The 16,457-nt window shown below is 43.3% G+C and overlaps 1 protein-coding gene across 6 annotated transcripts in view; it reads left to right on the forward strand.

The window, feature by feature from the left end:
- Positions 1-16,457, forward strand: part of LOC127622919 (rho family-interacting cell polarization regulator 1-like) — an 81,948-nt gene that overhangs the window by 35,970 nt on the left and 29,521 nt on the right. For all 6 annotated transcript variants that reach the window (XM_052097085.1, XM_052097082.1, XM_052097081.1 and 3 more), the window contains exon 2: positions 5,411-5,534. In XM_052097085.1, coding sequence (XP_051953045.1) covers positions 5,437-5,534 — 98 coding nt within the window. In that variant the 5' untranslated portion in view covers positions 5,411-5,436. The remainder of the gene's footprint in view (positions 1-5,410; positions 5,535-16,457) is intronic.

Genomic DNA, 16,457 nt, shown 5'->3' on the forward strand with positions numbered 1-16,457 from the left:
GCATCAACAGTTCTGACTTAGTTTACTTTCCTCACTGATCACCTCACAAACAAACAAGAACATTTTTAATAATTAAAATGTTTTTTGTCCTTCCTTTGCTCAGAAGCCCATTTTTCCCCCATTTGGTTTATTAGTTGAGTTAATTATTTACTTCATAATCCATTTAACTTCATTCAAAAAAAAAAAAAAAAATATCATAAAAACCATGGTGTGGAATGCTCACATTTCAAGAGGATTGGCTGCAAGAACAAAAGCCATTAGAGCTCTTTTCAAAACCTGGACCATACTTTAATGCCTTTTTCCCAGTTAGACAACATGGAGCCTTGCCTCTTTATGGAGGTCTATGTCTGTAAGGCAGAAACTGTCCCTCTCTGTATGCCAGCCATGACGCTCTCTTGCTGGTCACAGAGCAAGGAATTCTCCCTTCAGCAATTCTGGTAGCCTCTGAATAAATTGTACATTGCTGAAATACTTTGGCCAGTACAGAGAATCACAGGTGGACTTCAGGGGATTCATTAGTGCACAATGACTTGAAATATGCCAAGTTGAAGCTCTGTGTGGTGTAGAAGGTTGTTTCCTGTGTCAACTTTTTCAGGTTATAAATAAACTCTAGCTTCCTCAATGCGATGATGCATCGCTGTAACTAAGGATCTGCCTATTTCTGTTGACCAAAACACTAAAGCGCTGACCGTCACCATTAGGACCATTTTGAAGACTAAAACACTCTTGTGCTGACGTATCACTGCTAAAATTATTTCATAGACCAAAATGTGCTGGTTCACACTTCATATTTCCACCTTAGCATAATTAGCTGATGTGACTTTAAAGCAGCTTTTGATAAAGCCTGTTTAACCCTCCCCATTTATCTGGTAAATATTAAATATTAATTCAATTTCAAATGAAACTAGTCACATCCAACCTGCCCTGGTGGGGCCTTGGTGAATGTTGATATAATTGTAAGCATTTTCAGAACTTGCATAATACCTTATGTACATATACCATCTTACCGAAGGCATTGAGGTTTTTGCTAAATAAACAGTCATTTTGAAGGAGTTGCTCCTTCCCTGTACAAAAGACCAGTATATATTGTGTTTTGGATGCTTGTTTCCAGCATGGGATTCTGGTATGCTGATGATGTCCTCAACAGAATTTTTAACTAACTTAAACAGAAATTTCACCCCAAAATGAAAATTCTCTCATCATTTACTAGGGATGCACCAATACCACTTTCTCTTCCGATTCCGAAATCAGAAATCTCAGTATCGGCCGATATGATCCGATCCGATACCATTGTTGTTTTTTTGCATAATCAGTTTAGAATATCTTTATATTATTGTGTGGAAATAATTGGGAGTACTCTTTAATATGTATAGAAACACAAACCTCTAACTACACATTATTTAAATATTAATGTATAGCTTATTATGAAACACTTATTTACACTTATCATATTTACATTCAAAACTTCTATTGAGGTTTTAGAATGAAGCTTCTAATGTCTGTCATCATATTTTATGAAGTCATCACCCTAACATTTTTTAAAATCCTCGAACAAAATCCTCAATTTGAATAATATAGAATAATATGGATTAAATGGAGCACCAAGCGAACGCAGATAGGCCTACATAATACAATCTTTTTTGTAATATATAATAGTGCTAGACTATACAAATATATATATATATATATATATATATATATATATATATATATATATATATATTAGCTGCTAGACTGCCCCGGACGGTGCGTGCCTCGCTTTGTGTCCAGCAAGTTTTGAAAGTCTAAATGCCAACAAACATGGATTCAGGCAGAATATTTCAAGAGGTCCTCGCTGCAGCCTGTAGCACGATGACGTAGCTGGATGGTCCAATACGTACTGGACGCTGTTACGCTTTGTTAAATTAAAACGGTTTCTATATGTGAGTCCTTCAATATATTTACATGATATTTAGCCTTCCCCCCTGGCTGTTTTGTTTTTCTCTTTATATATGTATTATTGTAGTTTTGACTGTACATTGACTTTGTTTGTTTGAATCGTAATAAAAAAATTTTTAAAAAACGCTGTTACGCTTTGTTGTGGGGACTTATTTAAAGACTTCCCGCCAGGCTATGATGGTGATGGAAGGAAAGAAATCCTTCGTGCCTTTTACTCGACCAAAGACTTTGAAGGTTAATGCTCAGCAGACTGCTTCATCAGTGACGGCAATCACTATAGCCCAAAGACAACTATTTATGAATATAAATGGTCACTTTAGTGACAAGCGCTTGATCTGACTGCTGTGATCAGTTTGTATATTAAACTTAAAATCAGTTGTTGTTTTTTTTGTTTTGTTTTTAATGTACGTACATGTCCTGCAGACACTGAAATAAAAAATATACTTCTGGTTTAAAGTTAGGTTTAAAATCATGTGATTTAAAATGTTGTAAAATTAACTATCCAGTACGTATTGGACCATCCAGCTACATCATCGTGCTACAGGCTGCAGCGAGGGGTGTCTCGAATATTTCGTTAGATGTCACATGTTGTGAATTTTGGAAATTAATACATCTATCTTTTTTCAAAACATGTTGATTTTGGACTTTACAATGCTCTGGATTTATTGGAAATGTTTGGACAACACAAATCGGAAACAATCCTATACAGCCAACACTGGAATCAAAATCCATGAATAAAGTAATCTGTTATATTAATAATAAACACCAGGACACAAAATTTTAATTCTAATGAATGTGAAAATGTATTAGTTCATCGACAACCATAGAACTTGCTATTGTATCTAATTACAGATACAAATTTTATTATTTATATTCTATTATTTTCTTTGTAAAATAAAAACAAATCAATGCAATAGCTTATAAAAACATCACCAAAGTGTATTTCAATGCATTTATAGGCCTAACCTAAAATGGCCAAAATGGTTAATAAAGAATATGAACATTCATTAAACTGTGGGAAAACGAACTGATTTGGAAAGCAATATTTGTTTTACTGTGAGCAAAATATCATGCTGTAAAACTATAGAGAAAATATCATGCTGTAAAATCATTATGAATGAATTCTCCTAAAAGTGGGCTCACTTGAACAAGGCAACTGGTTGTTTTGGGGGCAAACACCGCACATCATTCACTAACGCTTGTGGATCGATTACTCAGTCAACACAGGTACTCTCTACCTTCCATGTGCAGCTCCCACACACTACCTTTTGACATTTGTCACAAGTGTCCTTAGTTTTGTTTTTCTCACAGTTTCTCCACACTTGGCACTGCTTTCCCCTCTCCATCATCAGCTGCTCCTGCCTGGGTCTTCGCACCATCAGCTGTGTGGCTTTTGCTCTTATATGGCTGTAGCGAAGTTCATTTGCCAGTCGCATTATGAAGTTCCTCCGTGACGTTCTCTCATTTGTACATTTCTTGAACATCATGGAAGCATTTATCGCAGCCAGGTCTAGGATATTATAAAACACAGCCACTGGCCATCTACGTGTGGGTGCTTTCACATAGTATTTCCTCGCCATTTGATCTTGCACATCTACTCCTAACTTGGTTCTTTTGTAGTATGTGACTGTCTCTGGTTTAGCGTTTTGGCCACTTGTGATGGCAACAGCTGTGTGGACAGTGCTTTCCTTCTTTTGCACTGATAGACTGTGAGCTTTTCATTGTCACTTCTCATCGCCTCCATGGTGAACAGCGCCCTTTGTTCCTTTACGTAGCAAACGCTGAAATGACCGTTATGGCCATTCACGGTAGAAACACTTGAAATTTTAATAAAATAACAATGTTAGAATAAAATATACACACATTTAAGAAAAGTCACGGTCCTATGGTTATAAGGGTTTTATTTCAACAAAGTTATTACATTACAAAAGTTAAAAGCGGTCAAAATGACCGCCGTGGTAGTTCTAGTGTTAACCAGACTGGTACAGCACATGCTGGTCTTTTCCGCAGGATTATTCATGGAACATGCTGCTAACTGACATCTTTTCTGACTTGGTTCTGTTGGTTTGCTTTACTGTCACTTCTCTGTATCATTGTCTATATGGGCTGAAATGGTGTATTTGATTCTAGTCTTGGCTAAAATCCTTAATGATTTGTGTAACCTTGACTGCTCTGTCTTCCCACGTCATGTTGACAGAGTGTTGTTGAGGCTGTGATGTCTGATAGGCCATAACGGGGTCAATGATAGAGACCTCACTGATTATATACAAGGAACTCAACTAAGGGCTAATCTAGAGGCTGTTTATCAGGGCTGGAAAAGCATGATTACATTATCTTTCGCTCTCTCTATTCGTTTCCGTCATTGTGCGGGAGTGGTTTTCCAGTGTGACTGTGCGACTCTCATCACGTCCCGTCATCCCATCCCTGGGTCCAAAGAGTAGGTTGTACCATTGAAAACTTTGGTGGGCTCCCCTTTTTACAGGGCCAAAGACAATGCTCCTGATTGTCACTTTTCCATTTACAGTTGCTATACCAATTTTAACCAATCGCACAGCAAAGTACAGGAACCAAGCAAACACATGAAAGTGTTTGCCAGTAAAGAGTTTTAAAGTTATGGAAAAAAGTCAGTAGCATTCTCTAAAATGACTTTAAATTTTATTAACTCCTCTCTTCAGACTATTTATTCTTGTATGGAAAGCCCCATTTTTACAATCCAATAAATTCCCAATGGATAAAATAAAGTTCTGCCATATATTCTTTTTTTTCTCATCATGTTACAGAAGTATAATTTGCTATATGCATTACATGTTTAAGAGGGACAGATTTACTGAAAGTTTTTGAAAACATTTTCCCCTTTGTGGATCTAGCTAGGTATTCAAAGAAGAACTGCTGAAACAAACCTAGTTTTGGGTTACCTCAAGCATGCGTGAGCCTATATGACTAGTTTTGGGTGAAACCAGGCTAGTTTTGGTTGTTTGTTGCAAGCAGGAAAATACTTGTTTTCCTCATTTTTGTTGTATAGCTTTGTCTTCTTGTTCTTGAGATACACAATAGATGCACAAGAAATTTGAGATTAGAAACTCAGATGAATTAAGAATATTCCAAATAATCATTATGTAAACAAATCAATTGTGTTCAATGGAGTTTCCTGGAAACAGTCATTTACGTCTAAAATGCTTTTATCTCAGGGAGTCATAGAGTTTGACCTTAGAGAACCACAATATCCTGTTAAATAAATTAAACATTCCACTGATTCATTCAGTGCCTGAGGTGCACTCAACCAAAAGCTTATAATGAGATTTTATTGCCTAATTCTTGAACAATTAAATTTCAGATGCAAAATTAAAATTAATAAACAAAATCAGGTCCTATGTTATTCCATGACTGAATTTTATTCCCGTGCAACCGTTATGCCTGTGCACCCATTTTACGCATGTGTTTGACCTTATCTGTTTTCTCTGTTTCTCTGCAGGGAGTCCCTCCAAAGCTGTGTCCACCATGTCCCTCTCGGTGCGCCCCTCACGCAGGGTCGTCCCCAGATCCATCACTAGGAGCCAGTCCTTCGCCGGAGTCAACTCCTACGATAAGTCCTACAGGTCAGTTTTACATGGGTCAGGATTTAGAACTAATTTGTCATTTATTTAAGTTTTATTTATTTGTTTTTCCCATTATGATGGTGCTTCAATTTGTGTGTGGACATCATGCTTTGCTTTAGCTGTTTGTATAGTAAAACACTCTTGTAAAAGATGTCTTTAAAATGATCCCCTTTGAAACACCACCATTACAGCCATACACTTGCAGACAGATGTCTTTTATTTTTTTTTGCCATGTTCTAAGAGCATTGCATTAAGACAGATTGTCAAGTTAAAAATCACATTTTCAAAAATGTATCTCTAACTTGCGTTCTCCGCATAGCTGTTTTTAAGTGTAAGAACACATCTTATTTAGAAACGTGTCCGATGAGGGTCTATTTATACAGGACTTCCTTAAGACTTAGTTGATTTGTCATTCAGAGAACCCAGCAACTAGTCAATTTTGAGTAGTAGTTTGTACTAGTTGTAGTTCTCTTACGAGAGGTTCTCTCGTATTGCGTAAGCTAGCTTACGCTACGGGAAAGATTCATCTTTTCTGAGATATTGAAGCCAAAAAATTATCCTTAATTTTTGTATCCATTGTCAACGCAGTGCGGCAGCTGCAGACCTTGAGCGGGCTAGCTAGCGAGCTCATAGGTTGTTCTGCGGCAACTGCTGCAGCCTATAGACGAGCTTGGGCTAACTCGCGATCCAATGAGAGGCGTCCGCGCTCACTGCATCAAAGCCCGCCAAAATGGGCGTGACTAGAGTGCATATAAGCGTAGTTCAGTAGGCTGGAACCCTGATTTTCATCTCTTCAGCTGAAGCTCTTCGCGATCTCTGAACTGGAAGCCGTCGCCGCTCGAGGGGCATCAAGCAAGCGTGGACAGCGCCGAAGAAGCCGGCTGTCTTCGCCACCTTCAGCCGCCCTGCGAGCTACGCCATCCGGCGACGTATCCTTTTAAAGCAAGCTAGTTCTTATGAACTTCACAAAAGAGTACGAAGCGTCTTTTTAAAGATGCCTCGCTCCACTTGCGCCTCATGCCGCCCCTCTCAGCACCGGAGACCGCCACGCCATCTGGCGCTCTCTGCCTGGGACTGGGGCATGCAGAGCTCGCCTCGCTGAAGGCGGATGCGATCTCGACCCTGCGGGCTCGACTCGAGCGCTCAGGACCGAAGCCGCCAGCCGCCTTCCATTCAGCCTCGCAGTAAAAGCGCTGCTCTCAAAGGCTGCCGGAACCAGTGGTAGAAGCGATTTCCTCGCCGGAGCCCCTCCCTCGAAGCATCGCCTTCACCCTCCCCGCCCACCCGGACGCCGCAGTTGCCGCCGAGCGGCTGCTCTGCTGCCATCTCGGACGAAGAAGCGGAGGATAAGGGCTGTTCCATCATGGCTTCGGACAGCAGGAGTGGTCAGGCTCACACGCCTCCTCCTCGGCCCAGGAATCCAGCAGGACCCGCGCCGAGTCGGCGGGGAACTAACGCCTCCTCACACAGGCCGTCGACCGCCTCGGGCAAGTGGTCACCGCCCCTGAGCAGGCTCCCAACAGACTCCACGCCGCGACCTTTGCCCGCCCTCCGCGAGATGGCGGTCTAAGCTGGTGCTCCCGCCTAAGGCCTGCAGAACTACTTCCGCCTGTGTTGGCCGCGCCTATACCGCTGCCGGCCAAGCCGCATCTGCTCTACATTCCATGGCCGTCTTACAGACAGAGGCTGTTTCAGATCTGACTAGCCGACATGGGAGAAGCTGAACGCACTACGCGCCGCTCTCTCTGTCTGGTCTCTTCGGTTCCGTGGTGAGTGGCATTGTTGACCGCTTCTTGAAGCCCAAGCCATGAATCTCTTTCTGCCTCGTCACGCTTAGCTCCTCTGCAGGCCGCCCACGTGACCAGCCTCCTGCACGAGCCTCTTCACAGCCCAGCTCAACAAGCCAGACTTCTCAGCGCCGACAGGGCGGCCGCCTCGATCAAGGCTCAGACAGCCGCCGCCCCAGCGGCCTCGGCCTAAGATTGTACTGAAACCTGAGCAACCGAAGTCCTCCTAGCGTTGTTGAGACGGCCGGACCACCGTCAAAGCTTCGCCCCCTGTCAGTCCCCTTCTCTCAGGCTACTGCAGTGGTGGATTCAGCAGCCAACAAGCCGGTGATACTACCTGTTTGCCTGCACTCAAACGCCGTTTTCACGGCGACACAAAGAAATCTTGTAAAGAGTAAACATGCCTTATGTGTAGAAAATGTGCCCACAATCCAGTGCTCACCCCTACACACAAGCATTACACATCCCGTGTCCCTATCAGAGCACACTCACATAAGCGGTTACGACCGCCGAGTGTTAGAGTTAATAAACACGCCCACGAGCCCCTCGCGCGCTCCTCCTCTGCCCGCTCTGTCACACGGCCAGCTGTATGTAAGTCCCGTACGCCCCCTGTCAGTCCCCTTCTCTCAGGCTACTGCAGTGGTGGATTCAGCAGCCAACAAGCCGGTGATATTACCCACTTGCCTGCACTGGGTCGCCGTTTCCACGGCGACCCAAAATAAAGCCTTATGTGTAGAAAATGTGCCCACAATCCAGTGTTCACCCCTACACACAAGCATTACACGTCCCGTGTCCCTATCAGAGCACACTCACATAAAGCGGTTACGACCCGCTCGAGTGTTAGAGTCAATAAATGCGCTCACGAATACGTGCGCGCGCCCATTCTCTGCCCGCTCTGTCACACGGCCAGCAAACACTTCTCTGTATGTAAGTCCCGTGCCCGTGGCTATGCTTGCGCATCACTTAACAGACGTGACTCTTTCCCCATTCACATCAATCGGGAAGTCACTCACAGAACAGCCTGTCCATGCTGTCTGCGAGCAGTCCAGCATAAGCACAGTAAGCCGCCACACATTCTGTTCAGCTGCTGTGTGCGGCAATCAGAGCGATCTGGTCATTCACCCTCTAACATTACGCTTCAAAGCGTGGGAAGATATTCCAGGGATATCCGAATGGGTGTTAAGCACAATAAAACAGGGCTATTTGCTACAGTTCGATCGCCGCCCTCCTTGCTTCAGAGCTGCTCGAAACTACTGTGAACACGGAAGCAGCGTGCATGCTTCGCTCAGAAATAGCAAACCTTCTGTGCAAAAGGGCCATAGAGAGAGTGCCGCCTCCCTGAGCGAAGTCGGGGTTTTACAGCCGTTATTTTCTTGTCCCCAAGAAAGACGGCGGCCTCAGACCAATATTAGATCTCAGGGTTTTGAACAAAGCGCTTGCAAAAAGACCGCTCAAAATGCTTACAACCAGCAAACTCCTCAGCGATGTGCGCCAGGGGACTGGTTTATTTCTCTCGATCTGAAAAATGCATACTTTCAGATTCAGATAAATCCCGTCACAGGCCATTCTTGAGATTCGCCGACGGCCAGGTTTATCAATACACCGCCCTTCCGCTCAGCCTGTCCTTAGCACCTCGTACTTTCACGAAGTGCATGGACGCTGGCGCCGCACCCCTCGCGGAGTCAGGGTTTGCGAATTCTGAACTATTTGGACGATTGGCTGATTTTGGCACAATCACATACGGAGCTTCTGTCTCACAGGACAGTTCTCCTCAGTCATCTGAACAGTTTGGGCCTTGCAGTCAATTGGACCAAGAGCTCACTACAGCCCAGTCAGGCAATTTCCTTCCTTGGAATAGAACTAGACTCAGTGGCAATGATGGCTCGCTTATCTACACAGCTAGCGCGTGTGCAGCGACTAGTCAGCGTCATTTCAGATGAACAGCCTCACACCTCTGAAGAAATTTCAGAGAGTGCTAGGCTACATGGCCTCAGCCGCAGCAGTACTTCAGCTGGGTTTACTGCACATCGCTCGCTTCAGCATTGGCTAAACACCACGCGTCTCGCCGGGCTTGGGCCACAGGCCGCCAGCCCATCAAGGTGACTCAGACCTGTATTTCAGCTCTGCAGCCCTGGACAGTGGCCGAATGGTATCAGCGGGAGTGACAATGGGAGCTGTATCTCGCCGAAAAGTCATCTCGACAGACGCGCCCAACACGGGTTGGGCGTCTGCGAGGGCTCTCCGGTTTTCGGCCTATGGTCAGTTCAGGAAAAGCTCCTTCACATAAATTGTCTGGAAATGATAGCGGTCGAGTACGCCGCGTGCGCTTTCTCCCGGTCATTCAGGGTCACCACGTCCTGGTCCGTTCGGACAACAGATCTGTGGTATCCTACCTAAACCGCCAGGGCGGTGTCAGATCCAGGAACCTCTTCCATCTGATCGAAACGCATACTGAGTTGGTCCCAGTGCCACCTGCGCTCGCTGAGGGCGACGCGACGTGCCAGGCCACCTGAACGACGGCCCGGACAGACTGTCCAGAGACAATATTCCCCAGGGAATGGTCCCTGCACGCTCAAACAGTCCAGACGTTATGGCACCTATTCGGCAGAGCAGAGATAGACCTCTTTAGCGCCCAAAGAGAACTCTCACTGCCCAATATTTTTCTCGAAGCGAGGACGCGCTGGCCCAGGACTGGCCCAGACTCCGCTTCACGCCTTCCCTCCCGTCTCGCTATTGCCACAGGTAATGCAGAGGATCAGGGAACGCGCCACTCGGTGCTCCTCATAGCCCCGCGTTGGGAGAATCAGACATGGTTCCCGGAGCTTACGCAGCTGTCACTGACAGCGCGTGGCCCATCCCAGTGAGAGCAGATTTCCTCTCTCAAGCTCGCAGCACAATCTGGCATCCCCACCCAGAGCTGGGCTGCATGCGTGAGTGATCAACGACTACCCGTCGCTCTGCCAGAAGGAGTAATAAACACCATCATACATGCTAGAGCCCCTTCCACGAGAAGACTCTATGCGCCAAAATGGTCTGTGTTCTCAAAATGGTGCACCGACCGAGACCTTGACCCGCGGACATGTGGGGTGTCGTCGCTGCTCAGTATTTCTACAAGAGCTGCTGGATAAGGGCAGATCCCCATCCACGCCAAAGTGTATGTGGCGGCCGCTGCGGCGTTCAGCTGAACCCATGCACTGCCAGTCATGGGGTAAAAACGAGCTGGTCATCCGCTTCCTCAGGGGAGCTAGAAGGATGAACCCCCGCGCCTCCATCGGTTCCTATCTGGGATATTTCTATAGTTCTCGAAACTATGAAAGCCCCCCTTCGAACCACTTCAATCCGTGGATTTGAAATACCTTTCACTCAAAACCGCTTTTCTGACTGCCCTGTCATCAGTCAAGCGTGTGGGAGACCTTCGACTATGTTCCCAAGGTGATCGGTACTCCTTTCAGAGCACAGGTCATTTCCCTATCGGCGCTGCCAGCATCCGATAGTGAACGCGACGCCAATCTCCTTTGCCCGGTCAGAGCACTGAGATTGTATACTGCGCGCTCGCCGCTTTCAGACGCTCTGAGCAGCTTTTCGTTTCGCTCGAGGGCGCACCAAAGGTCTCGCCGCTCGAAACAGACACTATCTAGATGGATAGTGGACGCTATTGCTGCTGCATACGCGTCAAAGACCTGCCATGCCCGTTGGGCATTAGGGCTCACTCCACTAGAGGCATGGCATCCTCGTGGGCATGGTCCAGCGGGATTTCCATTCACGACATATGTGTGGCAGCGGGATGGACTTCTCCCTCCACCTTTGTCAGATTTTACAATATGGAAGTGCCCGCTCTGCAGGCAAAACTACTAGCGGTTTAATACGCTACAGCTCCCTGGTGAGCTGCACTGATGGGACACATTCCACACAGACCGGCACCGCCGCTCTGTTGTTCCCTTCCCACTATGTGCTTATGTATTACACAATCAATGACCCGCATTCTTGCCGGCCAAATATTATTTCCCCACTCATAAGTGCTCCCCGGGTCCCCCTTAATTCCCTGGGGCTCATACAGTGGATGCTTGAGCGCGACGGCGTTGACAATGGGTTCCGTAAGCGTAAGCTAGCTTACGCAATACGAGAGAACCTCTCGTAAGAGAACGTATCGGTTACCTAACGTAACCTCGGTTCTCTCTAGATGAGGGAACGAGTATTGCGTAGCCGGCCGTGCTTCGCGCCACGAGCTGACTTTTCGCTTCAGTCAATGAAAACCAGGGTTCCAGCCTCACGAACTACGCTTATATGCACTCTAGTCACGCCCATTTTGGCGGGCTTTGATGCAGTGAGCGCGCGGACGCCTCTCATTGGATGCGAGTTCGCCCAAGCTCGTCTATAGGCTCTAGCAGTTGCCGCAGAACAACCTATGAGCTCGCTAGCTAGCCCGCTCAAGGTCTGAATCTGCCGCACTGCATTGACAATGGATACAAAAATTAAGGATAATTTTTTGGCTTCAATATCTCAGAAAAGATGAATCTTTCCCGTAGCGTAAGCTAGCTTACGCAATACTCGTTCCCTCATCTAGAGAGAACCGAGGTTACGTTAGGTAACCGATACGTTTTGCATAGAGGTCGACCGATATTGGTTTTTTCAGGCCGATGCCGATCTTTTGAAATCCGGGTTGGCCGATGGCCGCTTAATGCTGCCGATTTATTTTGGCCGATATTTGCTTGTTTTTAACCTCTTATTTGAACCTTTTATTTGAAAGATAAAATGTAACACAAATAATTACTTAAGATAGACAAAATTCCTCAACAAATACATTTATTGAACACTTGACACTTAAATTAAAAATGTATAATGTAAAAACATATTGTATAAATAATGTATAACAAATATATTAAATAAACAAAGCAGGTGTTACGAACTGCTCCGAGACACGAAGGTTGAGATCCAAATGCAGCTTTAATCAAGGGGCAATCCAGACACGTAATCCAATATTCAGAGCATCCAAGAGAAGCACAGGCATAACTAGGGATGGGTATCGTTAAGGTTTTAATGGTATTAATATCTTACCGATACTGCTTATCAATTATTCTTAACTGTATTCTTAACGGTTCTTTTTGTTATATATATATATATATATATATATATATATATATATATATATATATATATATATATATATATATATATATATATATATATATATATATATATATATATATATAAAACAAAGATAAACAAAAGATAAACAATTACACAAAGATAAACATTATATAGGCACAGGGATTTAATTTCAGGAAGGTCTACTAACATTACTGTTCAGGTGTGGCTAAAAAGAAATCTAATAAAGTAATCAATTGTAAAATAACACTGCATAGTTTATCATAGATAGATTAATGCTTATTAATGCAGAAGTTATTCATTCAAGAGCTGTACATGATTTTCTCTTTGCCTTTTGTTGTTTGATTCGCAGTAATGGCTCAATCGTCAGCATGTTTATTATTAGACAGCTTCCCCTTTAAGACCGAGTTCAGATCTAATAGACTCCTGATGCAGCATATTTTCTCCCAACTATTTCCATAACTACGTCCATTTAAGACATAAACTGTGTTTAAGTGAATCTCCAAGCCGGTCGTTTTGACATATTTTTGTGTATAGTTGATCGTTTAGACGCGCACATGAAACCCAAAGTAGCCTATACTTTGCTTGTCTCGTTGCGGTGTGTTTCGGAGCGCGCGCCGCCTTGGGAACGGTATCTCTTGTGCTCTTTTTATTATTAATGGCGTCCCGCAATTTAGCAACAGTAGCTAGGTTGCATTTTACAACAATCACCGATCTTGCTGATTCTGACGTTAAGTTTGAGTTTTAGGGAGAAATGTCAGTGCACCGCTGTGAAGGGAAGGAAGTTGTGCTAACAAATTTAATCCTTACTGTTTTCTCCAAGGAACTTAGCTCCTTCCTTAGGCACTGGATGAGGTCTGCTCACTCTGCTGGAAAATGACTCTAGGGGCAGCGTGCGTCGAACACGTGTTCCACAACAACACTAGGCTGCCCACAGATGCGCCTGCCTAATAATCGGCTTGATATACTTGGATATTGGCCGATGCCGATTATGTTAAAAAATGCAAAAAAGGCCAATTAATCGGTCGACCTCTAGTTTTGCACATCCCTATTTAACATACACATTCATGAACAAATGCAACACATGCATAATCAATGGACACCAAGAGCAATACATTCAAACATGCAAGCACACATACAGTTACATAGTACCACCCCATTTGGTTATGGCCATAGGCAGTCAACATCTTTAAAGGGAATTCACAGCTGACAGGACGTCCTGTGGAGCCAGCATGAAACCTCATTTCTGTAGGCAGCAGGAAAGCATGGCCATTTGTTATTGACTTCAAAGAAGCTACACTCCAGCAAAATAGGAGACAGATTTTAGTGGAAATCTGTATGCATCTTGCTTAGATTTTATTCCCGCCAAACATATTTTCAGGTTTATCAATTTTTTCACCCTTTTTTCTATTTTAAAATATAAGCTTAACTTTCACATAATTTTTGCACATGTATTAGTTTGCTGTGTTGTAAAGGTAAGTATGTGGTGTCATGTACATTTTTCAGAGGGGCAAAGTGTTGACTCTTCTGGTTCATGTTGTGTGTCTAAAAAACATGTTCAGCTCTCTCCAAACCCCTGCTGTTGAACTAGAGCAGAGACAGAGAAAGCATGAAACATTAAAGAAGAGCACCATCAGGACAACAGGGAGGAAAACATAAGGGAATGAAAGGGAGGATGACAGGAGTAGAGTCAATTCAAGTCATTTTTATTTGTATAGCGCTTTTCACAACGCCATTCATTTCAAAGCAGCTTTACAGAAAATTGTGCTGTAACTGAAATTGATGATAATAACTTTATTTTTATAGCACTTAGCAATTTAGCACAAAATGCTTCACAAAACACACAGTAAAAACACAACACATTCACAGAGTAATAAAAGCAAGTCTATACAAATTCGTTTTTAAACAAGACTTAAATACAGACAGATTCAGCAGATCTAATATCCCAGGGCAGGCTGTTCCATAATCACTGGGCCTTCACTACAAAAGCTCTATCACCTTTAGTTTTGCATTTGGATTTTGGAACACCCAACAGTTCAAGAAGATCTTAGAGGTCTAACTGTTTCTATAAGGTCTTAATAGTTCAGCTAAATTATCTACCTCCAAACCATGTTATTCCTCTTATGTAATTAATAAAACATTAAACTACCTGACAACCACACCTGGAGTCGCAAGTTTGAATCCAGGGTGTGCTGAGTGACTCCAGTTAGGCTTTCTAAGCAACCGATTTGCCCGGTTGCTGGGGTGAGTAGAGTCACATTGGGTTAATCTCCTCGTGGTCACTATAATGTGGTTCTCGTTCTCGGTGTGGCATGTGGTGAGTTGTGCGTGAGTGCCGCAGAGAATAGGGTGAGCCTCCACAGACGCTAGGTGGTAACGCGCTCAAGCCACGTGATAAGATGTGCAAATTGAATGTCTCGGACACGGAGGCAACTGAGATTCATCCTCCGCCACCCGGATTGAGGTGAGTCACTAAGCCACCACGAGGACCTAGAGTGCATTGGGAATTGGGCATACCAAATTGGGAAGAAAAAATAATTAAATGAACAAAAAATCAAGGCGAGATGAGTATCCTTAAAACTCCAGACATGTCTAATCTTGAAAATATTCCTTAACAGAACAAGATTGAACTAACATCCTGATGTGATCTTCAAAGTCTAAATTGTATCAATATTGTCACCCAAATTTTTCACTACCTTTTGAATATTTGGGATCACTTGACTAACTGCTGACTCGATCTTATTATAACAACCTCCGTTTTATCAGTTTTTAACTCAAGAAAATCACATGCCATCGAGTTTTTTTTATATCTGATACACATGTTTGAAGAACATTTAAATTATTCAGATCAATTGGATTCACAGACAAATGCAACAGCTGGTCATCTGCATAGCAATGAAAATGAATGTTGTATTTTCAAGTCACAGAGCCAAGCGGTAACATATATAATGAAAACAATATTGGCCCTAATAGGGAACCTTGCAGAACAAATTCTCTATTCGACAAGTAGGAAACAAACCAAAAAAAAAAGCCACCCCAGATAATCCCACTCATTTCTTCAGTGTATCAATGAAAACTAAATAATCAACTGTATCAAACGCTGTAGTTGAATCAAGCAATAGTAAAATGGAGCACTCTCCTGCATCTTCCAGTAAGTGAAAGGCAGTTTCTGTACTTTGGTTTTCTCTAAAACCAGACTGAAATATCTCAAAGTATTATCCTTCACTACCTCCAACAGTTGCTTAGCTACAACTTTCTCTAATATTTTACTGTATAGATGAAAGAAAATGTTAAAGCTGTGATGTGAAGTCCTCATTGTGTGGTTTAAAACAATTATGTGATTGTAGAAAATGTCTTAAAATAAATAGTCTGTCTTTAGGCCCCCAGTGAGCAAGCCAGAGGCAACCTAGGCAAGGAACACAAAACTCCATAAGATTATAGTTTATGGAGAAAAATTACCTTGAGGGAAAACCAGGCTCACTGGGGGATCCCCTCTGGCTTGACAAACAGAAAGAGAAATGCAAAGATTCAGACATCTGACACATTTGTCCATCGTTCCTGCTCTTAATTTTTATTTTTTGTGAACTATAGTTTTAATACTTATTCTGTGTATTTCGAAAGCTTTGTCTAGTTCCAGTTGTTAATTTTACTACCTTAAAGCTGAACTGCGTAATTTCTGCACCACCAAACGGAATTCCAAAAATAAACAATGTTTTCAAATAGCCTTCCATATATGCCCCTCATCTGCCGTTCATCAAGCAAACAGATAGTCAAGCCCCCAACTCGCATTGTGCCACTGTTGTTGTGTTGGGCTGGATGGCTCACCTGAAACAGGAAGTTTTATTACACCAAAGAAACTTTCAATGAAAATTAACCTACAAATGGCTTGGTTATAGTTGTCTCTGTATGATTTAATACCAAAAAAGTTACACACTTTTTGCATGTTGTGATTACCTGTATTTACCTTTTACAGCTTTACAAGAGCATATTTTATCAAGGCACATCACTCTTTTCTCTCCATTTTATTGAG

The sequence above is a fragment of the Xyrauchen texanus genome, chromosome 29 (genome assembly GCF_025860055.1).
Source record: "Xyrauchen texanus isolate HMW12.3.18 chromosome 29, RBS_HiC_50CHRs, whole genome shotgun sequence".
Taxonomy (NCBI): Eukaryota; Metazoa; Chordata; class Actinopteri; order Cypriniformes; family Catostomidae; genus Xyrauchen; species Xyrauchen texanus.